Here is a 26612-nt window from a genome sequence, read left to right as displayed (position 1 = left end):
CAGTACAGCACCATGTGTCATGGTTGAACGTGTCTCTTCAGCCTACTTGGACGGTGTGTTGACAATGGGGCGTAGTAAACATTCAGCTTGTTGACTGGAGTCTGTTGTCATCAGTAAATGTACCTACAGAAACCAAGTACACAGAGAAAAGCATCTGGTGAGTCTGATAAAATCATAGGAAACTTCGAGTTTTCATTTAATTATTCAGATCTTTACGAAGCAACTCCTCATTGTAAAAATGTGCTTGGTTCAAGCTGCGTGTGGTGCTTTAATCCCAGCACTAGGGAGGTAGGTAGATGCAGATGGATCTCTGTGAGTTCGAGGCCAGCCTGGTCTGCAGAGTGAGTTCCAGGACAGCCAGGGCTACATTGGGAATCAATCTCTCTCTCTCTCTCTCTCTCTCTCTCTCTTCTCTCTCTCTCTCTCTCTCTCTCTCTCTCTCTTTCTCTCTTCTCTCTCTCTCTCTCTCTCTCTCTCACACACACACACACACACACATACACACACACACAGAACAAAAGTGCTTGTGCTAATGAAGGTGAACAGAATGATAAGTTATGGCTCTTGATGTTTATTTATTTATCTAGCGAGTGTGAGTGAGTGGATGTATGTATGTGGGTGTGGTATAGATGCATGTATGTGTGCACCTTGCATGTGGAGGCCATCAGAACCTGCTGGGTGTCTTCTTTTATCACTCTCTGTTGTATTCCCTTAAGGCAGGGGCTCTCCCTGAATCTGAAACTTGTGCCATCCCCCACCCCTCTGTTCTGGGGTTTGAAGGACATGCAGGTCCATGCCCTCACTTCTTATATGGGTGCTGGGATCCCAACTCTGGTTTCCAGGCTTGGCTTATATTAGTGAGTGACAATGCCTGGTTCACTGAAGGAACACTTTGGTATCTGAAAAGTCCTCTTACTGAGGAGGCCTGTGCAATAGATACCTAGGACCATGAGGTAGCTCACCTCTCCACAGTCGGCTTGGCTCTTTTGCATGCCTGATGGTGGAGAGTGCCAGAGTACTCGGTTCGTTTTCACAAGATGCATTGCTTTAATATATTTTCTGTTGCTATCGGAAGGTTGCTTTGGTTCACAGTTGTAGTGGTTGGAAGTCTCAGAATTTCTGATGAGGGTTTCCTGAGGCTTCAGCTCAGGGTGAAGAGCGGAAGGGAAGCATGGGTGTGTGAGATAGAGGAGGCACCAGGCTCAAGTCATGACAACACACTCTGCCATACCAATCTAGTCCTGCGAGAACGGGCATTCACTCAATGGGAGAAAAGCATGTCTACCTCCTAAGGGGACGCTCAGCTCTTAAAGGTTTCTGGTTCCTCTCAAGGCTGTTATGTTGCTAAGTAACCGTCAACACAGTTTTTATTTAATTGACAGCAACTAATGAAAGGGAAATGGAGAATGAAGTTATTAATTGTTGTTGCTGTCACCGACGAGGCAGGGCATTCTGGGGTTCTTATCATAGTGTTTCAAGGAATAACACACTTTCCAGGGAGGCCGCAGCCAGTATGAGAGACCAGAGAGAGTAAGGTATTTGTGAACCATGAACGTTTTATAGTTTAGACTAGTTTTGACTCTTGACTTTCCTCTTACCTTGCGCATTTGTGTATTGAGAGACCCAAGGGACCACTCGAGGGCCTCTGACTGAGAAAGTTGAGACTGTGGCCATTTCCATCTTGATGGTATAAAGTTTGCCTCCCTGTTGGCACACACCATTGCCGCTAGACCCTCCGGGTTTGTGGCACTCTTACCTAACGCTCTTTGTGTGGCCTCATGGGAGATGGCCAGACAAGGCTATTACTGGAGTCCCTTTTTATAGTCTTAGGAATTACAATAATGAATCCAGTTAATACTTTACCTGAATTATTCATTGGGAATGAGTACTCCAAGGAGAAGCTAACCAAGGTTAAATTGGAAAGATATATTTCATAAGATGCTTTTCATTCAAAGTGATGGCTTAAAATTCACCATGAATTTTAATATACTCACTGTGAAGCTCTCTCCTGCTAATTCAATTCCTACTTAATTTGAACTCCCTGAATCTTTCTTAAATGAAAGAGTGTCTGAATCAAATTAATTGTAGCTGAAATAACATAATTTTCTCATGATAATAGCTATCAGCTTAGGCAGTGTAGGGCAGATATTAGACAGTTTAATCACAAGTTATAGGAAATTAACACTTCATTAGTGAGGAAAGCGTCCAAACTTCAAGTGAGGGGAGTAGAGTGAATTGCATTGGAAACCACCAGGCGTAACTGTCCAAGCTAGTTCTCCTTCGCATCCTTGTCGGTGGTCAGACTTCTGTCAATACCAACAGCAAAAGACTCACTTTTCATCTAACCAGTGTTGGCCTTCTGTGCTGTGGAACAATCAATCCTTCTCTATACTATGAATACGTATTACTCTCATTGGTTAGTAAAAAGCTGACAAGCTGGTAGCTGGGCAGGAAGTTAGGTGGAAAAGCCAAGCTGAGAATGATGGGAAGAAGGATGGCAGAGCCAGCCAGTCACCAACCAAGAAGGACATGTGGAAAATGAGGTAACAAGCCATGAGCCATATGGCAAAGCATAAAGAGAAATATGGGTTAATTTAAATGTTAAGAGTTAGCCGGTAACAAGCCTGAGCTATTGACTAAGCATTTATAAGTAATATTAAGCCTCTAAGTGATTATTTGGGACCAGGCATTCAGGACAGGAAATGTCCATTTATACTTCTGAGCAGCTGGGAGATGATCTGAGTAGATTAGAGAGGGGAAGTTTTTTGTTTTTTAACACCAGAATAAGAAAGAATCTTTAAGCATTTCTCTGGAGATGTGAACTTTCGTGAACTTTGAAAAGCTCAGCTATTGCGCCATTTCCTCTCCACTGCCTGAAGGTTCACCCAGCTCAACAGTGTCTTCCAAAATTTCTTTAGGGGTCATTCACTTCTCTACACCAAGGAAGTTCTTTCCTCCAGTCTTATCTTTCCATCACTGTCCCTTTTTGTTCAGTTTCCCTTTCTGATGAAAAGGAATTACATTTGAGAGTTTGGGTTGAGCAGTACCTGGAAGGGTTAAAGAAAAATACACATTTGAATCTTAATTTCGCTCTGGTTTCAATGTGTCCCCTTTAAAATGTTGGCATTTAATGCATAGCAATTGATAGGATGGTATTAAAAGAAGATTAGGCCACGAGGGCTGTTCTCCCTGCCCCTGACTGGGATCATGGCTCTTATAAAAGAGGCTCACACAGTGATTGACTCACTTGCCCTCCTGCTTCCCCGCCACACCCTCCTCCTCTAGAGGATACAGCAACAGGGAGCCATCCTGGAAACAGAGAGCAGCCCTGGCTAGACAATTGAGCTGATTCGTGCCTTGATCCTGGATTTCCATACTCCAAAATAAGAAACACATTTTTGCTTTATTTATTATTATTATTATTATTATTATTATTATTATTATTATTATTAGTGTGTGTGTGTACACATGCCATTGTGGATATGTGGAACTCGGAGGATAACTTTGAGAAGTCAGTTCTCTCCTTCCATCATGGGATCCCTGGGTCAAACTCAGATAATCAGGCTTCAATAGCAAGTTCTTTTACCCACTTCCATTTCAACCACATTTCAGCTTTTTGGGTTACTTATTAGTCTGTGGTATTGTCATCATCATATGGCTACTGCCCTCCTTAGAGCCTAGGGGACCTCTCCTTTGGTGCACCAGTATACTTAACTTTCATCACGAAGAGAGACTTTCAGGACCACTCAGAGAGAGGCACAGTCAGTGAGCCGATTGGTTAAACAGAAAGATGCTCAAGATGCACGTGCACAGAGCAAAGGGTGAGCATTAGAAAAGCAGTGCACTCAAGTGGCTCAGAAGTAGCTGCGTGTGGTTTGGAGACTTTAAGATGGCCTTGGGAGATACTAGAGAGAGGATGTGCCATTGTACTCATCCACAGAGTTCTGTCCTGACGTGGAGACCTCGTTTTAGGTTCTTTGTGCAAGCTTGCAGGGGAAGAAGGAGTACCATTCAAGACAGAAGCATCGAACAACCGTGTCCTTCCTCCTGAAGAGGTTGGAATTGAGACCGAGTTCATCAGCCTTTTTAACAATCTCCCTTGCCATGGTTCTCAGAAAAGGCAGTACGGTTCATCTGTAGGTGTTCTGGCTGGTCACGTTGACATTCCTGGGTATGAGGCAGTGGGAGATTGAAATCAGAACCAGGAGAGTGGCGGTGGCCGTGTGAGTGGGTGTTCCTTTCTCGTGTCCTCTTTCTTTCCCAACTGGCTGTCGTGCCTCAGTGTTCTGCTACAGCAGTAGAAAGGACCAAGACAGATTTTAGGATGACTTTATTTCACTAGGATGCTGCAAACCTGGGTAATAAGCACGGGGACAGCCAGGGATCATATCTTATGCAGCACTGGAAAGTTTGGGGTTATTTCTTTCTTTCATCAGTGGCAATAGGGATTGGTGGAGTGTTTTTGGTATAATCAGTCATTACCTTTGCACCTCTACACTTTGAAATGGACTGAACTCAGTCTCATCCTTTTTTTAATCCTCTGGCAGTATGTATTTGCTAATTTATTCATGTATTTGTAAATAAATAACCAACCTGAAGGGGAAAAAAACATGTTATGAAGAACGCACATAGAATCATACCTAGAGAAAATGGAACTGTGCCCTTAGGGATGTTTTGGCTTCCTAGTAATAAGGTTAAAAAAATGAATAGTGTTTTTTTTCTATTTTTATTAAAATTCTTGATTGTTTATCTTATGAGGAAATATACAAGAGGACTTCCTGCCACTCATGGGAAGATGATAGATAAAGGTGTTTTAAATGTTTTTTTTAAACAAATAACCAGATATTCTTATAATTGTTTTATTATATGTAATATATCCTTGGGCAGATGACATTTTTAGTCTCCCTGCTCCAGGAGCTGCTGAGATGGCTTGGTGATTAAGAGTGTTTGTTGGGCTGGAGAGATGGCTCAGAGGTTAAGAACACTGGCTGTTCTTCCAGAGGTCCTGAGTTCAATTCCCAGCAACCACATGGTGGCTCACAACCATCTGTACTGAGATCTGGTGCCCTTTTCTGGTGTGCAGGCAGAACAATGTATACATAAATGAATAAAAAAAATAAGAGTGTTTATTACTTTTCTAGAGGACCTGAGTTTGGTTCCCAGCATCCACAGCAGGTGACTTAACAACTGTCTGAACTCCAGATCCAGGGGATCCAATGCCTCCTTCTGGCCTCCATTGATACAGCATGCATATGGTGCGCAGACAAAAATTAAATGCAGGGAAACATTCATAAACATAAAATAAAATAATATACATTTATTATTTATATATGTCTTGGAGTTTCTATTGCTGTGAAGAGACACCATGACCACAGCAACTCTTATAAAGGAGAACATTTAATTGAGGTTGGATTACACTTTCAGAGGTTTAGCCCATTATCATTATGATGGGGAACATGGCAGAGTGCAGGCAGACATGGTGCTGGAAAAGAGCTGAGAGTTCTACATCATGATCCACAGGCAACAGGAAGTGAACTGTAACACAGGGCGTAGCTTAAGCATAGGAGATCTCAAAGCCCAACCCCACAACGACACACTTCGTCCAACAAGACCACACCTCCGAGTAGTGCCACTCCCTTTGGGGGCCATTTTCTTCCAAACCATCACAATATACTTATTTTTTAGTACTTATATATATATTTTACATATTATTATTTATATACTTATTATATAATTTATATTTTACTTTACTATTTTAATATATACAAATATATTAATAAAATAAATATAAATATAAATACAATCTTTTTTAAAAAGACTGTTTGAGGGAACCATCAGGGAGGACCACTAGACCCAACAGGTAAGAAAGTTAGCACTCCCAGAACCGGATACGGTAGAATAATCTGAAAGAAACTACAAGCACACAGAGATGATTGGACTATAGAAGGAAGGAGGCCATAGTAAACTAACTCTGTGGGAATTAGGAATAGGCTGCTTCAGGGGTGGTGACACACACTTTTAATCCCAGCACTCGGAGGCAGCGGCAGAAGGATCTCTGGGAGTCGAGGCCAGCCTGATCTGCAGAGTGAGTCCCAGGACAGCCAGGGCTACACAGAGAAACCCTGCCTTGAAAAACCAAAAAAATAGTCTGCTTGACATTGCTCAAATACACTTTAGTAAGTTGGGTTTGATTGCCTCTGATGAATTGAGGTTTAATAAAACGGAAGGGGATCTGAGAAGTATCACCCAGTTTGTGGAAGAGAGTAGTTGTTGAAAACATCGATGAGATAAGCAGTGGGTGAGAGCTAACGCACATCTAACATGGCTCGGAAGAAGAGAATAAAAAGGATAGCAGTGAAAAGTGAAAAGGGTTGAAGCCAGGCCTGAAGTAGGCTTTTAATCCCGGTGGCTTGGTAGGCTGGAGCAGGCGAATCAAAAACTCAAGGTCTAGCTGAGCTCCAGAGGCAGGCTCAAGGCTAGCCTGGGCAACTTAGTGAGACTCTGTTTCAGAAACAAAAATGGCTGTGGCTACAGCTCAGTCACAAGCATGATTGACTTGAGTTCTGATCCCCAGCACCCATGTACAAAGCTTGGCGTGGCAGTGCACTCCCACAATCACAGTGTTCAGGAGGAAGAGATGGGGGAGGGCGGACTCCTGGAGCTCAATGGTCAGTCAGTCTGTGTGAATCAGTGAGTGATCAAGGAAGACATCTAACATCAACAGACAGACACCAGACACAGACACACAGACATACAGCCTTAGTTAGGGTTTCTGTTGCTGTGAAGAGACACTGTGACCATGGCAACTCTTATAAAGGAAAACATGTAATTGGGGCTGGCTTACGGTTTCAGAGGATTAGTCCATTGTTATCACAGCGGGAAGCATGGCTGGCAGAGTGCAGGCAGACATGGTGCTGGGAGAGAGCTGAGAGTTCTACATCTTGATGTGCGGGCAACAGAAGGAGACTGAGCCACACTGGGCATAGCTACACTGGGCGAGCCTAGGAGACCTCAAAGCTTCCTCCAACAAGACCACACCTACTCCAACAAGGCCACACCTCCTAATAATTCCACTCCCTATGGCCAAGCATTCAAACACCTCTTCAAATTAACACACACAGAGAGGGAGAGAGAGAGATGGACAGAGACAGAGACAGAGAGACAGAGAGAAACACTGGAGATATAGTTTGGTAGGGTACTTGCCTGACATTTAAATTGATCCAAATTCAACCCTCAGTACTGTAAAAAGTTAATACCATAATAACAAATAAATAATGCTAAAAACTTTTCTTAAGCCTACAGAGAAACCATTTTTTATAGTGTTTGTAGAAGGCCATTGGCTATATATATATATATAGTATTATAGAGAGAAATTTTGCTTATAGGAATTTCTCATCAATAAATATGCAGTTTGATTATTTATTCAGCTTTGTATAATATTGGAATATTAGAAACAGCTTAAACAAGCCCACTAATACACAGTAGATAAATTAATTGGGATATAGCCAGAAACGCACTGTTGCTTTATCTGGCTGTTAAAACAATGATATAGATCTGCTTTATTTATTGTTACAGAAACAGTTTATATGATGACAAGATCTTGTACAGCGTGCATAGTTTGGTCCCACTGGCATAGACAAAAGTCCGTGTCTGCGAAAAGCATTTTTAAAGTTTACACTGGGTGGTTAATTCTTATTCTTTCCTCTGTAGCTTAAAGTGTGTGTGTGAGTGTGTGTGTGTGTGTGTGTGTGTGTGTGTGTGTGTGTGTGTGTGTACATTCCACCTATGTGCAAGTACTCATATAAGCAGGCCAGGAAGGGCATTGGGTCGCCTAGGGCTGGAGTTGTAGGCAGTGGGAGCCCCTGCCATGGGTTCTGGGAACCCGTTTCTGGAGGAGCAGCAAGCATTGTTAGCAGCTGAGCCATCTTTTCAGTGCTTGTCCGTTGTATTCTTATACATTGTCTACATTTTAAAAATTGGTTGTAGATCAGCTTAGTAATCATTTAAAAAGGTGTTTCCCTGGGAAACAAGGGAAACAGCCCTGAAGTTCCAGACTAGAAGTAACTAGACTAGGCAGGCTTGCTGACTCTCAGGCTGCAGTGACCAGAGTCGATCTGGGAATGAAGCGCCTAGGATTGCTCTCCATCTTACCCTGTGGTACATTCTCCTGCACAGTATACCTTTTAGTGAGTAACCGACCCCACCCCCAACTTCCTCTCTTCTTTCCTAAACAAAGTGGATAGTTCCAATATACTTAAGGGCACTCCATGGAATGGGGGTAATAGAAAGTAACTCTATTAAAAGCTAATTAAAATCTCTCGTATTTTCTGCTTGGCTAGTGGGTCATCTGGGAGAGATACAAAGTATCAGAGAAGGTTGGTTAAAAACAATTTAAAGCTTGGTCAAAGGTTGTGTTTCTCCTAGTGTTGCTGCTCCCAGAGGAAGAGCTTCCTCTGTGGCTGGAGCTCAGCCTCCCCAGCAGAGGAGACGAGCTCCGCCCTGATTCTTGATGGAGAAGCAGTCCCTCCAGGATCTGTGGACACTTGTTCTTGGAGTTTCCCGAGATTTCTGTGTTTGCCCTGAATGCTGTGGGACAGGACACTGTTTCTCTTTCTGTTTAAGGAATTCTGAGTGTAGTGCTCCTGCGGTGCTGGGCTTGGAGAAGCTAGGAGGAAATGGTTGTGGTTACTCACTCTGAACTCCCTGCCGGGCACATGAAATTAAAGATTCCCAGGCTCTCCAAGGTTCTGATGTAGTAGGGTCAGATGTGGGGGACTCTGCATTTTAAAAGTTTCCAGGTGATCCCAATGATCAGAGAGGTTTGAGAACTCTGGACTTGGGGCTGGAGAGATGGCTCAGCAGTTAAGAGCGCTTTCTGCTCTTGACTGCTTCCCTCTGGGGTGCTCATTGTCAGGGCTTCATCACCCAGGGAAGCTGGTACTGGACTCAGTGAGCCACAGTCCTCCATAGGCTCCCTGAGCCTGCCATGGGACCACAGCAGGAATGTGATGGCCACCGCTGTGGACCTAGTGGAAATGTTTCTCAGGTTGCAAAGAGCTGTCCAGCCCAGGGGCATGGGTGAAGGCTCTGCTGAGCCGGGTTGCCGTGATCCTTTGGGATTTGACCACAGATCTTACTCAGACAACTTTAGAATGTCCCCAAGGACTGAGGTGCCCAGCAGCCCTGGGGTGCTACAGAAGGGAACTTAGACACAGATGTGACAGGGTTAAAATAATGGGCTGAAAATCCAAAATACGTTTTTGAAAATATACAGGCTACGGGACCAGTACAAAATGGCTCTTTTGGTATCGGTGCTTGCTGCAGAAGCTTGGTGTCTTAGTTATGGTTGCTGTTTCTGTGAAGAGACGCGCTGACCACAGCGACTCTTACGAAAGCATTTCATTGTGGTGACTGCTTACAGTTTCAGAGGCCCAGTCATCATCATCAGTGGTGGGAGCATGGTGGTGTGCAGGCAGATGTGGCGCTGGACAAGGAGCTGAGAGAGTCCTACATCGTGCAGGCCACAAGAAGTTGCCTGAGACACTAGGCTGTATCCTGAGCATAGGAAATCTCAAAGTGTGCCCCCACAGTGACACACTTCCTCTAACAAGGCCGTACCCACTCCAACAAAGCCATACCACCTAATAGTGCCACTCCCTGTGAGATCATGGGGGCCAGGTACATTCAAACCACCACACTTGGAGATCTTAGTGCGAAAGGTCTTAGTGTGAAAGAAAGAGACCCAGTGGTGAAAATCAAGGAGACTGTGATGTGTACATCTCTTCATGGATGACATCTTCTGGTGGGCTATTTCATTAATAGACCATGACAAGACTTTTAAGTCCTGCCTGTAAAACTATGTAAGGGAGGATGCTTTGGTCAGGCTCTAATCTGTGTGTCAGTGAAGAAAGGCCTAGAAAGACCTTCCAAATCAGCAGGCTTCCCATACATCATTATTGTTCATCTTATCACCTTGGTGACAGGTGAAATCAGTATAAGCAATTCTTATCCTGAATAAATGGGAGTGTGTGTGTGTGTGTGTGTGTATAAACACTGTTGATGTTTTCTTACTGAGTCACCATGCTAATACAGAATTCTGTAGAGAATTCCTGGAAGCAGCTGGCCTTTGTACCTAGATACATCAATTGGTTTTTCTACATTGTTTACCAGATAATAGGCATCATAGAACATTGTGTTTGAGAACTTGGCAGTAAGTTCTGTCCACATTCAGGGACCAAGGCAGGTCCTTGGGGTGACCCTTTCTGGAGCTCTGGATCTGCTGTGCCCTGCTTAGCATCATGTCCTTTCCACAGCACATAGCTCTGCTGTCAAAATGGCTCGTTAGCAGGCATCCTCTGGGCAGGTGCACAAGAGCAAGCAGTGTCCTTAGGGAGATGGTCAAGTTACAGAATGGATCTTCTTTCTCACCAGACAAATGAAGAATGTGCTGTGTGGTACCCCTAAAGATGGGCCCTGGGCAGCTTGGCAGGCTGTGGGTTCCAGGTCTAGGAGTCTGAGAGCTGAGCTTGGAGCTCACTGTGCAGTTGAGGGGCCTCAGTCGAAAACAGGCTTTGATTCAGTATGTCTTTCTAACTCAGAGTTCAGTTTGGAAACTCTGATGACAATATCCATACCCCTAAAAGATGGTTTCACTACAAGGACTTTTGATTGCTTTCTGTCCATGTATTTTTTATAAATTAATTTAACAAATATTTGTAAGATGCTTACTCTCCCTAATATTGAGCTGTGTGTGGACTTGTAACTGAACAAGAGTGACATGTTTTTTTTGTTTTTCACTGATGACAAAGAGAGAGGCAAATGGCTAGTAATTAAGGACCTACTATCAAGGAACAGTAGAGGGTATTATAATGAAGCACATGAAGGGAGGAACGTAAGTGTTTAAAATAGAGAGATAATCAGAGAAGGCCTTTTGGAGGAGACAGTATTTAAACTAAAACCTGGACTTAAGAGAACCAAACATATATGAAGAACATGTCAGGCAATCTAGAAATGCTATGCAAAGATACCCCAGGGTTAGGATTAACTTTGATGTAGTTCAAGAGCAACCAGAGAGCTGGTGTCCTGCAAACCAGAGGAGGAAAGGTATGAGGTTAGATAGACAGACACCAGATTATATACACAGGCCCTAGAGGCTGACACATTGAGAAAGGGTTACATTATCAGGCTTAATTGGAGTTAGGAGTCTGGAGTTGAGAGGGAAAGGCTTCTTTGGAACATGAATCTCGGAGTCATCAGCATTGTGATGGAAAGCCACAGGAACAAGTAGTCTAAGCAGGAAGAGGTTGTAGAGACACCAGAGTCCTTGAGAAAGACCAATCAGAGGCTGATGGAAGGGGGAGGTGTTGTGGGATGTTTGTAAACTGTGTGAAGATGTATGGCTGTGATTGGTGTAATAAAAAACTGAACAGCCATTGGCTAGGCAGGAGGTATAGGCAGGACTTCCTGGGAGAAGAAGGAAGAGAAAGAGGAATCTAGGTGTGTAGGAGATGCCAGGAGACATGGAGAGGAAACAGGAGGTGCAAGATGGGAGAGAGGTAACACCACGTGATAGAACATAGATTAATATAAATGGGTTGATTTAAGTTATAAGAGCTAATAAGACAAGCCTAAGCTTTAGGCTGATCCTTCATAATTGACCCTCTGAATGTGGGTGACAGTTATATGGCTTGTTCTGTTTGTGGGGCCCCTGGCAGTGGGACCAGGACTTACCCCAGGTATATGAACTGGCTTTCTGGAACCCATTCCCTGTGGAGGGACGCCTTGCTCAGTCTTGATGCAGGGGGAGGGGCTAGGCCCTGCCTCAATTTGATATGCCAGACTTTGTTGACTACCCAAGGGGGGCCTTACCCCTCTAAGGAGTGGGGAGAGGTGGGGAGGCGGGAAAAGGGGAGGGAGGGGGAACTGGGGTTCATGTGTAAAATGAAAAAATTAAAAAAGAAGTCTCTGAGTCATTATTTGGGAACTGGCTGGCAGGACAGAAATAAATTCGTTCCAGGGAAGGTGGGAGAAAAAAAAACAGAGAAAGTAGGCCTGTGGAAGCCAGAGAGGCAAACTGTCTGAGAGAAATGGTGATGAGGTTGTTATTGCTGCAAAATCTAGAATTTCGCTCTTCAGTGTGTAGGTCACTAGTTACATGTGCTGGGTAGTTTTTTTGTTTGTTTTGTTTTGTTTTGTTTGTTTTGACCCCACAAACAAGGGTCATCTGGGAAAAGGGAACCTCAGCTGAGAAAATGCCTCCATCACATTGGCGTGCTGCAAGTCTGTGGGGCATTTTCTTGATTAATGATTGAGAGAATGCCCAGCTCACTGTGGGTGGTGCCACCCCTGGGCAGGGGTGCTGGGAACATGAAAGGCAGCTTAACTTGAGCCTGGAGAGCAAGCCAGGAAGTAGTGTTCCTCCATGGTTTCTGCTTCAGTTCTTGACAAATCAGTCAGATTCCTGCTTTTCTCTTCCCTGGTTTCTCTCAAGGATATACTGTGACATGGAAATGTGAGCCAAATAAGCTATTTCCTTCCCGAGTTGGTTTTGTTTTGTTTTGTTTTTGGGGGTGGGTGGGTGGAGTTCAAGATAAGGTTTCTCTGTGTAATAGCTCTAGCTGTCTTGGAACTTGCTTTGTAGACCAGACTGGTCTTGAACTCACGAGATCCACCTACCTCTGCTTCCAAGTGCTGGGATTAAAGGCATGAGCCACCATCGCCCAGCTCCCAAGTTGTTTTTGATCATGGTGCTTATCACAACAATAGAAAGCAAACTGATTCACTGCCTGTGGCCTCCCAGTACTTGAAATGTGACCACTTCAAACTGAGATGCTCTGGAAATGTAAAATAAAATGCACACTGGATTTTGAAGACAGCACAAAAGCAAGGAAGGAAAATATTTCATCAGTAATTTATCAGTAATGTTATCTTGCAATCACAATGTTTGGGATTAATTTAGTTAAATAAAAGATATCATTAAAATCCACTTGCTTCCTTTTTCTCCATGAACTGCTAGAGAGTTGTAAACATGGAAGTCATTGGCAAACTCAAGAGGAGTAGACTGATGGTCAGGGGGCATCAGGTGGTAGATGCACAAAGCCCTAGCTTTCATCACCAGCACTTTGTAGATTGGGCTTGGAGAATACACTCAGAAGGATCAGAAGTTCAAGGTCATCCTTGACTACATAGCTAGTTCAAGGACACCATGGGCTATGTGTCTCAAAAGAAACCAAAACAGACTACCTGGGATGAATACCTAACATTGTTTATACTGCCAATAAGACTGAGCTGTCATAGATTATCCTTTGCCTGGAATTAAAAAACCAAAGTAGTACTAAAATTTCATGAGCAATTTTTGGTATGGATGTGCTCCAGCAATTTTACATAAAATGACAGTATGATATCCTTGAAACAAACTCTTAGCATGTTAAAATATTTAACCTGTGTTTCTTTCCTGTCTTCTTTTTTGTTGTCTTTCCTCTTGATTTAAATCCTTAATTCACTTCCATTTATTTATTTTTCTTTACATATCTGGCCAGGAAACTTCATGGTGTTATGGTCAACTTGCCGCACAACCGTGTTCAAATCTGTCACCAACAGGTTCATTAAAAACCTGGCCTGCTCTGGGATTTGTGCCAGCCTGGTCTGTGTGCCCTTCGACATCATCCTCAGCACCAGCCCTCACTGCTGCTGGTGGATCTACACCATGTTCTTCTGCAAGGTTGTCAAATTCCTACACAAAGTCTTCTGCTCTGTGACTATCCTCAGTTTCCCTGCCATTGCCCTGGACAGGTAATTTAATTTTAACTTTTATTCGTGTGTGTGTGTGTGTGTGTGTGTGTGTGTCTACAGTTGGCTGTGGAGGTCTGAAGAGGGCGTTAGACTTTCATCCCCTGGATCTGGAGTTACAGGCATTTGTGAGGTGCTCAATGTGGATGGTGGAAACCGAACTTAGGTCCCCCACATGAGCAGCAAGTTCTCTTAAACACTTAGCTATCTCTCCAGCCCTGAGTTGTTGTTTGTTTTTATGCATTAAAAAATGAGCATCATGGAGTGAATGATGAGTAGTTGATATTTCATACACTGGTTTCTTCTTTGGTTTGCTTATGTCCATAAGAAAGAGAATGCATGTCCAAAACAGAGTCTTAAAAAAGGATGAGTTGAACATCCATGGACCCTCTTGAGAAAAGACCCAGGGGTCGGATTTTTATCACTAGGATGCTACTGGATCATGGTGCTGTTCTAGCCTGGTTGGAATTTGTACTGTCATCTGAAGTAGCTTGCCCATCAGACTGATAACTCTGCAATTAAGGCTCTTTGATGGAGGATGTAAGCATTTCTGGGAGAAAAAGGGAGTTACTTACTGAATGATTAGATGGCTCTGATGATACCAGAATTCCTCCGGAGGAATTAGTTCTGGGGCTTCATGCTGTCCGGTTGGTTGTTTGCTCTTCCATCATCTTTAATGGATGTTTGGGAATGAATCAAATGCCTTAGTTACTGCCATCATTGATGACTTGGACGGCAGAGCGCTTGCCTCGGTTTGCCTTCTGATGGGGGCTCTAATGCTTTGGTTTTCTGCTGGGTCATTTGTGTCACACAGGTGTCTTTCTGTAATCCCATTATACTCTGGTGTAGTCTCTCTGTGTTGTCTGCCATAGCTTCAAATTCCTGGGCTCAAGAGATCCTCCTGCTTCAGCTTTTCTCTTAGCTGGGGTGTCAGGTGCACGTCACCATACCCGGAGTTAGTGAAGTCTCAGGTCTTCACTTTTACCTTATGGACTCTTTTTTTCTGAAAGTTTTTTTTGAATAGTTTTGAGATATAGTTTACATGTTATAGAAAAAAATCACCTATTTTAAGGATGCAAGTCAATGTGTTTTAGTATATTTTTTTGGATTGTGTCTGCGCTACAGTCTAGTGTCGGGATTTCCTTAACTCTCCCAAGAAGCCTCATGCTAGTGGGTACTCGCTCTGTTCCCATCCATCGTCACACCACAGGCAGCCCCTCATCTGCTTCCCGGCTCTGTGTTGGCCTTTGTGAGGCAGTTCATGTAAGTAGAATCACACAGCATGTGTTCTTTTGTTTTCAGCTCATTTCACTTAGCATGTCAGAGCGTGTGTCAGCATCCCATTAGTGTTTTATGAGCACAGAAAAGCCCATGGTTATTCATTTACCAATTGGTAGTTATTTGGGTTGTTTCCACTTTTTGGTTGCTATGAATGCTGAGAGTTTTGTGGGTTTTTTTTAAGATTTAAAATTTTTATTTTATGTGTGTTTTGTCTGCATGTATGTGTATGTTTGTGTGTGTATGTCTGGTGCCTGCAGAGGTCAGGAGAAGGCACTAGGTTCCCTGGAACAGGCATTACAGTTAGCTGTGAGTTGTTGTGTGGGTGCTGGGAACTGAACTCAGGTCCTCTGGAAGTGCAGCAAATGCTTACAACCACTGAGCCATTTCCCCAGACCAATGTTTTTAAAGAATAAGATTCAATGAGAGTGGGAACATATTATTTAGAACACCTTCTTGTTGTTACACCATGAATCAGCACAATAATCCCTATTTGTTATGTCTAGGCCCTTGATCTTAGACAAGAAAATATGCAAACAATAAAAAATCCTGGTTTTTCCTTCCAGCTGATAAACCATCACTCATAGAGAAAAGTAAACAAATGCTTTAGTAGAAAAACCAGGCCGATAAATTCCTGTTTTATTATTCAGCTACAGATTACTTGCAGGCATCAGTGAGGTGCACTTGAAGAAGGGAAGTGGATCTTTTTGCTTCCTTGCATCTATTTGTTTGATGACCCTAAGTCGGCGAGTTAATTACGAGGCCGCCTACGCTTCCTGCATCCTCTTCTTAGAGACGCACACACTGAGAACATTATTTATAACGAGCTGTGTGCATATCTTAGTTTATTTCCCAATGTGTAATGGGATGGAAAACAAATAGATGCCTGCCTGATCGTGTCTCATGGCAGCGAGCAAGTGGCAGCCAGAGCCAGGGCACTCTTGGGCATGTTATATGTGAGAGTGGTACCATCAGATGTCTATAGAGTTGTGATTAGAAAAATTTATCTGTATTCAGGGCCAAAGTATTTTGAGGGCATGCATTGTTCATGCACACTCTTTTCTTCTTCCCCGGGTGTCGGGGAGAGATAAGTAGAGCCTACTTCACAGTGCCCCACCCTTCTGTGATCATCCATGGCCTGTGTGGTACTTGAATCATGTCTCTCTCTGCCTCAGCACATCCCCTCACTGTCCACCATCAGACTCCACAACAGTGCCACTTTCTCTGGTAGTTTCCTAGGTAACCATAGATGTTCTGTGCCAAGTACCTCCTCCGGCAGCTCCATCACCTTCTAGATTGTAATTGTTCACACATTCTCATAGAGTCTGTTCATGTTTGCAACCCAGTCTGGCACAGGGGTACAGGGGTGCTCATCGGTTGTCACTCATTCTTTACCTGTCCCCAGGAGTGTGGGGCTACCATCAGGGGAGGGAGACCACCTCCAGTGTTGGCAGACGCAGAATCTCACCATGCCTCTGATGGCCGATGGCAGCGCCTTGGTGATGGGTATGGTTGTGGGGTCTGAGAAACTACCCAGTTCTCCCAGATCACTGATGATAAGAAGACGAGGTACATTTGGAATTCTTTGGTACTTACAGAATGATCAAATTAAAGCTCGGAGGAGGGGAAAGTCCTCATTTGAATTTTAACAACAAATTCATTTGAGACCTGCTGGTTGCTCTTAGAGTTATGGTAACTGGATGCTGGGCAGACACAGTGCGATTGGCTGGATTTGATGGAGACCCGTCGTTCACTAGGGTGTCTTCTGCCATGAGCAGGAGGCTAATAATCTGCAGTGTAGGGTGTAAGTCTGCTTTCCACGTGTATGGAGACAAAGTTGTTGAGACAGTGGCTTTAAAAAATTTCTCAGAGGCTTCTCAATATAGAAAATTTACAAGTTACCCCTTATCATTACATTGAAAACCAGTTATCCTTCACACAGGAGGCTTTAGGGATCTGTGTCCTTTCTGTTGAAGGCACTCAAGATCTTAGTCCTGTTGGCAATTATTCTAAAGCTAGTTACGAGCTGAGTGTATTTGCTTGTTTTCCTGACAGAGTCTTAAGAGTCGCATGAAGATGGGGCTTTTCTCTGTGTCTTCAGGAAGTTTTTGTTTTGCTGTTTTGATTTGTTGGTTCCCCCACCATACTGCAGAGTCCCCCAAAACTCAAGGTCTGGCTTCCTGGATTCTTCAAATAATTCTACCTGTCTCCGTAACTGTCCCATTCTGCCGACTCTTGGTAGTTTAGGTTACCCTAATTTCAAGAATATTTTTTCCCCTGTGAAGTGAATTGTGATCTTATGTCATGCAGGTACTATTCAGTCCTCTATCCTCTGGAAAGAAAAATATCTGACGCCAAGTCTCGGGAGCTAGTGATGTACATCTGGGCTCACGCAGTGGTGGCCAGTGTCCCCGTGTTTGCCGTGACCAATGTCGCCGACATCTATGCCATGTCCACCTGCACGGAAGTCTGGAGCAACTCCTTGGGCCACCTGGTGTACGTTCTGATCTACAACGTCACCACGGTCATTGTGCCTGTGGCTGTGGTATTCCTCTTCCTAATCCTGATCCGGAGGGCTCTGAGTGCCAGCCAGAAGAAGAAAGTCATCATTGCTGCGCTGAGGACCCCACAGAACACCATCTCCATCCCCTATGCCTCCCAGCGGGAGGCTGAGCTACATGCCACCCTGCTCTCCATGGTGACAGTTTTCATCCTCTGCAGCGTACCCTATGCCACCCTGGTCGTCTACCAGACCGTGCTCAATGTACCTAACACTTCCGTCTTCTTGCTTCTCACTGCCATTTGGCTGCCCAAAGTCTCTCTGTTGGCCAACCCTGTGCTCTTCCTCACTGTGAACAAATCCGTCCGCAAGTGCTTGGTTGGGACCCTGGTGCAGCTGCACCACCGGTACAGTCGCCGAAACGTGGTTAGTACTGGGAGTGGGGTGGCTGAGGCCAGCCTGGAGCCCAGCATGCGCTCTGGCAGCCAGCTCTTGGAGATGTTCCACATCGGGCAGCAGCAGATCTTTAAGCCCTCAGAGGATGAGGAAGAGAGTGAGGCCAAGTATCTTGGCTCAGCCGATTGCCAGGCCAAGGAGGTACTCACCTCCTGCCCAGAGGGGGAACAGGAGCCGCAGCAGGTACCCTCTGTACCACCTCCAGGCACAGTGGACTCTACATCTCAGGTGGCCCCGGTAGCCCCTGTGGAACATGGGATATTCCCTGATAAATATTCTCTGCAGTTTGGCTTTGGGCCTTTCGAGTTGCCCCCTCAGTGGCTCTCTGAGACCCGAAATAGCAAGAAGAGGCTGCTTCCCCCACTGGGCAATACCCCAGAAGAGCTGATCCAGACAAAGGTGCCCAGAGTAGGCAGGGTGGAGCGGAAGATGAGCAGAAACAATAAAGTGAGCATTTTCCCAAAGGTAGACTCCTAGCGAGGATTGTAAGTGCCTGGAAGCAACAGGGGCTTATGTATTCCTGTTCTTCTGCACTCTGGCTGCAAGCCACTGTGGGGTGACTCCTCCTGTCTGGGCAAAAGGGAAGTTTACATAAAATCCAGTGTCCTCTTTATTGAGGGAGTATATATCCATCTATCTTAGTGATCTGTGTCCTTGTCAGACCCACTGTGAGCTGGACAGTATGGAACAGGTCTGAGGGTCCTTCATGCATATTTTCTGGGGGGCTCCTCCTTTCCCTGTGCATAGGAAAGAACTCAAAGGGAGCAGGTACTCAGAGGAGGCCCAAGATAATTATGAGCTGCAATGGCCACAAAGGTGAAGTTGGTTTGGTTTTTTGAATTTTGTTTTAATTTTTTTGGGACTGGGTCTCTCTATGTAGCCCTGACTGTCCTGGAACTCACTATACAGACTAAGCTGGCCTCACACTCAGAGATCCACCTGCTTCTGCTTTCTGAGCACTGAGATTAATAGTCTGTGCCACCATGCCCAGTGAAGAGCCTACTTGGGTAACTAAATAGGAGTAACAAATAGAAGTTTCTATACTGAGAAGTCAGAGCCACGGTGTCCAGTGGTGTTCCTTAGTCAGTCATCCGACCCGTTTTCTAACCCCTTTATCCGGCTTTCTGGTCATAAATGGGGGATGACTGGTCCCACCTCTACTTACCTTTACACCCTGTTGGTATCACTGAGGCCTCCAGCGAATGTACCCGCTTCTACCAGTCACCAGTAGTGCTGCCTAGAACACACTGCCAGCCCTTCGCTGGGGGTTCCGCTTTACACTGTACTTGGCCAACAGCAGGGAGGGAAGCCTTGTAGTGGAGAAGACAGTCTGAGAAATGCCCACGGCGCAGTCTTCTTTTCTTCCACATGACCTAGAACAAAAGACCAGAGTCGGTGTAGAGGCGTGTATTGAGTGACTTATAGGAGTGAAGTAACACAGGCAGATGTTTGGAGTTAAAAGGTGCTGAAGAAATTGCAGGTGACATGTACCGGGTTCTTGGGTGCCGTTAAGGTAAAAATACTTGATTAGGACAAGTGATGCTGCCCCAAGACTTGTTGGTCTGACGCAGAGAACAGGCCAACCCTCCGGTCTCATTTTCAGTGTGCTGTATGATTCTGGTTTCCACGCCCTGGTTAATCGCTTCACTCCTGTTCCCCAGTGGTTTCAGTGTGGACCATGGTGAGTGGGAGAGAGCGCTCTTCTCCGCAGCTCAGTGACCTGGTTCTTGTGTGGGATCGACGGTGGTGGGATTGATCTCCTAGGCCAAGTTCAAACCCAACCCTTCCCTCTTATAGCAAGTGGGCAGCTCTGCTCTTCTTCTTAGGATATTTTGCTCTTGTTCACGATACTTGGTGGAGCCAGTCTGGTGCCTTGAGTGGATGGGTGTTCCTCACTGGCAGACTTCTACATCTCAAAGGCAGTGCTCCTAGCAGCCCCTGTTTTAGCCACGCTGGCCCTTGTCCCCTAGGAGGACGCTCAGTCCACGTGTAAGGCATCTCCTTTTCTGTTGTGTGATGTCCTGTGATTCCTGAGTGTGAACCCAAACACCTTCTCCTCCGAGAGGGACCATCCTTCCTCTCTGTTTGTCACCCCTCAGAGTTGTTTGCCCACAGCAGAAATGGGGGACTGGCACCCCTCTTGAGGCTCTGCTGCCCCCTGGGCCCTGTGTGCATGCCATCTGTAGCTCTTGGCCCCGTTACTGTGTTAATACTGTGGTCCTTCAAGCTCGTATTTCAAAGCCTTCTTAATTGTTTCAGCTTTTACTGAGGGGAAAAACAATCTGTCAGAAAATTCTGTGTGCCTGAGAAGAACCTGTCAAATGTTCTCATGTTGACATCGTCCTGACACTATGTATGTACGACTTAATACATTCGCAGCCGCACAGTTTGGCTTGCAATTTCTCACGTGTGTTTGAAAGGGAAGGCTGATGTCTAATAGGTTGTCACCAAGTGTATTTCTATACTCTGTGAAGAACAACATTTTAATAAAAATTAAAAAGCCTCTTCTGAGCTCTAGTGATTGTCTGAGCTGTTTTCCCTCCCTGAATGTCTCTTTAAACATGGCCTCAAATGAAAGGGACCTGTTTGTCTCCCAAAAATACAATCACAGCACTGTGGGAGCATTTTTTCTATGTTGTTGTTGTTGTTGAAGGAATGAAAATTCACTCTCCAGGAGGAAATGCAACATTTGAATGAATGTCACGAAGATAGATTCTGAGCTGAGCTGATGAGTGGGCTGTGCAGATCACCCAGGAGAGCGCCATAGTAGCTGTGGATGAAGCCTCATCAGCTTTCCAGTCTTTGGAGTCTTTGGACAGGTGAGGAAATGGCCATGTGCCTCAGTTTCCTTTCTGTAACGTGGGATGGTAATTGTGACAAGCTTGTTGTTCTGACTCAGGTACTTCATCTCTGCTTGGATTTTAACTGTGGCTGCAGTCAGCCTGGGCGGCTGTATCCACTCTCTTCCCAACCATGGGAGCGTGTTGTAAATCCATCAGTTGTTCCTTCTGGGAGTAATATTTACCCTAAGCACATGGAAACCAGTGAAAAATACCCTTGCTCTCTGCCTTTCTGCTTGATAATTATAGAGCATAAATGCCCAGTTCTTAGAAGGCTAAATAGAATTGAATGCCCATTGTCACTCTGGGGCCTGCTTAATGCATCCCTAGACTGGCTCTTTTTATTTTTCCAGCCTTCTTTATACTTTGAAGGATCACTCCCAAATTTTATCTGCACAAAGCCTTGCCTCAAACTGTGTGTTCAGGAAGACTCAAGATATACAAGAGAAAGTTCATCAGTGTGCACGAGGGTTAAATACTCCACACAGGCTGGCCCAGAGTGGAGCTATGTCAATGTTGGGACCTAGACAATTAAAAAGAGATCATGGAATTTATTTAGAATGTTATTTAGAGAACCACACTAACTGGTGCTTTCCCAGGTTATTCTAGCAATAATCATCACAGTGCTGATACTTTGGGCAGTTCATACACAAAGGACTGCTTAAATCCCCAGGGAAAGAAACCATAAGCCAGAGTGTTTCTTTAGACAATGCAGAAGCCATATCTGAGAGCAAATGCATATAACCTGTTATGCCGGTGACACAGACGTATAACAGAACACACAAAGAGCATCAGGAGTCACATACAGACCCAGAGTGGCCTATCTACAGAAAAGGAGACTCGAGTCCGTCACCTGCTGCACTGGAGAGAAGAACCCCCTCATTACCCTGTGATGCCCAGCTTGTGGCACACCTGCATCTGGAGTTCAAGGGTTTGACATGCATTGCAGATCTGATATGTTCTGAGTGGGGAAGAGTTTATTTTACGCCGGGTTTCCATGAAGGATAGAGATTAATACTTTCATATTTTTAACTGCATCTTAAATGTTTTGAAACTTTCATATATATGTATATATATTTACAAATATATAGTGTACTGTGACCATACTCACCCCGAGCCAGCCTCTTATCCCCCTCCTGCTAACCGCTTTCCTCTCGACTCGTCCCCTCCCACTTTCATGTCTTTGTTTTTGTTTTTGACCCCCACTGAGTCATTTAGGGTTGTCTGCATGAGCATGAGTGGGGGATATTTATTTACTGGGGCACAGGCAACTTACCAGTGGTTACACCACCAGAGAAAAGGACGTCTCCCTCCCTGACATCCACTGACTAATTCTTTCAGATTGCAGGCTGCCAGTATACCGACGTATATGTAATTCACACCTGTGACAAAGTGATTCACTTCCCTCAAATGGTTGCAAAATGTTAGCAGGCATATGCTGCAACTGATGTGCTATGTTAGAGTTCTTTGGGCCAGGGAAAAGTACATCATGGTAAATGAGAGGGTGTGTGTCTGTGAATAAATCAGGAATTGAGGTCAGTACTAGCTCCCAGGGCAGCTTCCAAAGCCTTCGTGTGGGAAGCTTTTAAAGTGAATGGAAATGAGCTCCGAGTCTCCATGTACGATGCTTTGGGAGTAAAACATTCTCTCTGCTTTAGGTTCCAGCCAGTGTTCTCATTTGTGCCGAGGGCATCAGTTAGTTAATCAGGAGAATAAAGTCCTGGGGCCTTTCATAAATAGGAATCTGTGATCTCCGACGTGGTTTTATGAAAACCTCCATAGCTATTCATGTTCTTAGCACTAAGGAGCCTCTTACTGTCAAATTCAAATGAATTAATGATAGATGAATGAATAAATAAATAAGAAATGACAGCCCATGGGGGCAGTGGTGAAACCTTTCTGGTGGAAGATCTGCTGTTTAGGAGCGTTGTTGCTGGTTTTTTATTAATTCCTCTAATGATTTTGGCCAGGGTTAATATCATAGAGGCAGGGTTTTATATCCTTCTGTCTTCAGCCCTCCAGTCTTATTTTAATTCAGTAGAGATGTGTAGGTTATCAAGCTGGGGCTTGGGGGGGGGAGGGGGGATAGTTCAATACTGAGAAACATGGTTCCTGACCTACATAACAGACATGAACAATAATTCTTTTTCAGCTATAATGATTAGAATTTAGTGATCCCAAATTTATTTGTTTTTATTCATTGCAGTCCATAAATAATATAGCACCCACAAAAGGTGCTAGAAAGAACATGATAATTTCCAACCTAGAGCTTTCTCTCCAGCCACACTTCAAATGCAAAGGTAGAATAAAAACATTTACAAATAATTCTCAGAAAGCTTACCTCTCATGTACTCTTTTCCTAAAAGCCACTAGAGGATATTGTCCAAGAGGAGGAGGAGGAGGAGGAGGGGGAGGAGGAGGAGGAGGGGGAGGAGGAGGAGGAGGAGGAGGAGGAGGAGGAAGATAGACAGAGGGCCTGTGACGCTGATGACAGCCATGGTGTCACAGAGGAGGGAGACTTTGGGATGACAGTGCATGAGGTGTTTGAAGTCACCCGTCCATGCTGGAACAGTATGGCCTGAGACATGTCTTACTGCACGTGTGCTCCTATGACGGGATGCCACAGACTACATGATTTATGAAGAACAAAATCTCCCAGCCTTAGAATGTGGGAGATCAAGGTGCCAGTAGGTTCCGTTCTCTGAAGAGGGCGCTCTGTGCTTCAAGACAGGTAACTTGTTGCTGTATCCCCTGGAGAGCAGGAGGGCAATGTGCTCACATGATAGGAGGCAGAAAAGCAAGCCCATTAGGGCCATGAAACCTCTTTTTACATAGGCCATAGTTCCATTCAGAAGGGAAGAGACAGCCCTCATGGCCTCATCACCTGGTGAAGGCCCAACATCTTTATTTTTTTATTTTATTTTATTTTTCAAGACAAGGTTTCTCTGTGTAGCCATGGCTGTCCTGGAACTCACTCTGTAGACCAGGCTGGCCTGGACTCAGAGAGATCTGCCTGCTTCTACCTCCCAAGTCCTGGGGTTAAAGGTGTGCACCACCACTGCCGGGCTGACCCAATGTCTTAATAATATCATACTGATGTTAATGTGGTGTCCAACTCAGTGGTAGAAGTTGTCCTTTCTTCTGTCATGGCATAGCCATTATAATCTGATGGCAGTTCTAGATGCTGTGTTTCAATAAAGCAAGAGTGAAAAACGTGAAAGAGGAAGAAGTAAAATCCAGGAAACAAGAAAATGGCCCAGGATGCATGTCAAGGAAACTCCAAGGGTAAGAGTAGGGGGACATATAGGGATACTGCCCTGGGGATGTATAGGAAGACTACTCCAGGGGATGTATAGGAAGACTACCCCAGGGAATACATAGGAAGACTGCCCCAGGGGATGTATATAGGGGAAACTACCCTAGGGAATACATAGGAAGACTACCCCAGGGGATGTATAGGGGAAACTATTCCAGGGATATAAGGGGGACTACCCCAGGGGATGTATAGGAAGACTACCCCAGGGGATGTGTAGGAAGACTACCCCAGTGGTAGAACATGTGCTTAGGATATGTGAAGTTCCACATTCAGTGCCCAGAACCACAAAAAACAACCCAGGCAAAAAGAAGGCAAGGAAATCAGGCAGGGCATATTGCTATTAGACCCATAGATCAAGCTGCCCAGAGAGAAGGAAAATAGAATTTTCAGGAGGGGTAATTTAAAAAAAGAGCGCAACTCTGGGCTTGGAAGATGGCTTGGGTGGAAACGTAGGAATAGCATGTGCTGATAAATCATGAGGACCTGAGCGTAGATCCCAGCACCCATGTACAAAGCCAGGGGTGGCCACATGTGTCTGTAACCCTAGCACTGTGGGGTGCCGAGACAGGATTGCTGCTGGTGCTGGTTGGCCCCAGTCTAGCTCGAGGTCAGTGACAGGCCCTGCTTTGAAGGACTAAGTTGGAGAGTCATCGGACCCCTGACATCCTCCTCTAGCTGCACGTGTGTGTGTGTGTGTGTGTGTGTGTGTGTGTGTGTGTGGGCAGGCATACTTACACATACACTCATGTGCCTGCAGCATACACCCATAACAACCCCCCCCCACACACACAAACAAAGAGTGGAATTCATTCCAGAGGATGACCTCCCACCCAACAGTGTATGGCCAGGACAAATTGGATTCAGTGAGTTATTAAAACAAAACAAAACAAAACAAAACCATCCAAACAAAAAAATGAGGATATGAAGTTGGGAGGGGGCGGGGAGGCAGGGAGTGGATGTGGGGTGAATATGATCAAAATATATTGAATGAATTCTGTGGCACGAATCCTAATTGGTCTTAATAATAAAAACCTGGAGTCAGATATCAGGGTGAAAGCTGAAAGATCAGAGAAGCAGAACAGCCAGCCACTAGAGAGAGTTCTTACCTCTACTGAATCCTCAGCCTGAAAGGGGCTGCGCTCCTGTCTCCTTCTGCCTTGTATTTCTCTCTCTGCCCAGCCTTATCACTTCCTGTCTCCACCTCCCTAGTGCTGGGATTAAAGGCATGAGATCCCAAGAGCTGAGATCAAAGGTGTGTGCCACCACTGCCTGACTGTTTCTCTTTTAGACTGGATCAATCTTGTATAGCCCAGGGTGGCCTTGAACTCACAGAGATCTATCTGCCTCTGCCTCCTGAGTACTGGGATTAAAGATGTGCACCACCACTGCTGGCCTCTATGGCTAACTGGTGGATTAGCTCCGCACTCTGATCTTCAGACAAGCTTTATTTGTTAGATCATAAACAAAACATCACCGCAGAAATCCTCAAAGAATTAATAAAAATGTATTTTTAAAAAAAAAGAACACAACTTACAGATGCCTTTGCTACTGACGCGGTACATGAAGGCTTTTGAGAGGCGCAGGAGGGCTCAGCAGCAGCAGGTATGAGGAGAATCAGGCAAAGCAGACAGTAAGGCGCTTCTGAAGTCCAGGAGGAGTGAAAGGGAGACAGGGAACACAGACGGACTCAGGGGTGAGTGGGGTTCATGTGTGCAGATCAGTGTGAACACCAGATAGCGAGTTAGCCCAAGAGAGAGTGCTGGAGAGGATGACGGAGAGGCAGGAGAGTTGATAGTGGAAGACATCTGCCCTGACCGGGTGTGTGTGTGTGTGTGTGTGTGTGTGTGTGTGTGTGTGTGTGTGTGTGCAACTCGTCTGTCTGTCTAAAATGGATGATGCAGAAGGTAGACTATGCATATTACTTAGATCTGTGGTGATGTATAAGTGCCGGAGAGCACAGCTCAGGGGACAGCAGGTCCTCATCTCTGGAACTCTTTCTTGGATTTGTTTTAAAGCTTTTTAGGTACAATGAAAATTCATCTACATGTATTGCTTTCATAGAAGTAAAAACTTTTAATGTTCATAATGTTCAAAAACTTCTGAATTTTGGAGTGCGCCATTTGACTAAACCGAGGAAGACCCTGGTGTCTCATTAAAGGAAACTGAAGAAATGAGGAGATTTGGGCCGCCAGGGGCAGAGTAACCAAGGGCTTTTGCAGATGTCCATTGGCTCAGATGGTTCCTTTGGTTTCACCGTATGAACAAGGCAGTGATGGGCTAGTCTGAACTCTATTCCCCCTTGTATCTTCTGGATGACCAAGAAGAAAAATTTCTTCTTTTGGGTTTATTACCATTCTTTTGGAACATTGCTACTTTGTTGAAATAAGTTTAACTTAATGCTAGTTGGCTTCAGAAATCAGTTTATAATATTTCA

General features: G+C 44.8%; 1 protein-coding gene across 1 annotated transcript in view; it reads left to right on the top strand.

Moving 5' to 3' along the window:
* Gpr176 (G protein-coupled receptor 176) overlaps positions 1-18899 on the top strand; it is a 103880-nt gene extending 84981 nt beyond the window's left edge. Inside the window, exons 2-3 of the mRNA XM_028888062.2 lie at positions 13539-13791; positions 17377-18899. Coding sequence (XP_028743895.1) covers positions 13539-13791; positions 17377-18499 — 1376 coding nt within the window. The 3' untranslated portion in view covers positions 18500-18899. The remainder of the gene's footprint in view (positions 1-13538; positions 13792-17376) is intronic.
* Positions 18900-26612: the final 7713 nt, after the last annotated feature.

Source organism: Peromyscus leucopus, chromosome 4, assembly GCF_004664715.2.
Source record: "Peromyscus leucopus breed LL Stock chromosome 4, UCI_PerLeu_2.1, whole genome shotgun sequence".
Classification (NCBI taxonomy): domain Eukaryota; kingdom Metazoa; phylum Chordata; class Mammalia; order Rodentia; family Cricetidae; genus Peromyscus; species Peromyscus leucopus.
Note: the sequence above shows the minus strand (reverse complement) of the source record. Positions and strands in the feature narration are given on the sequence as shown.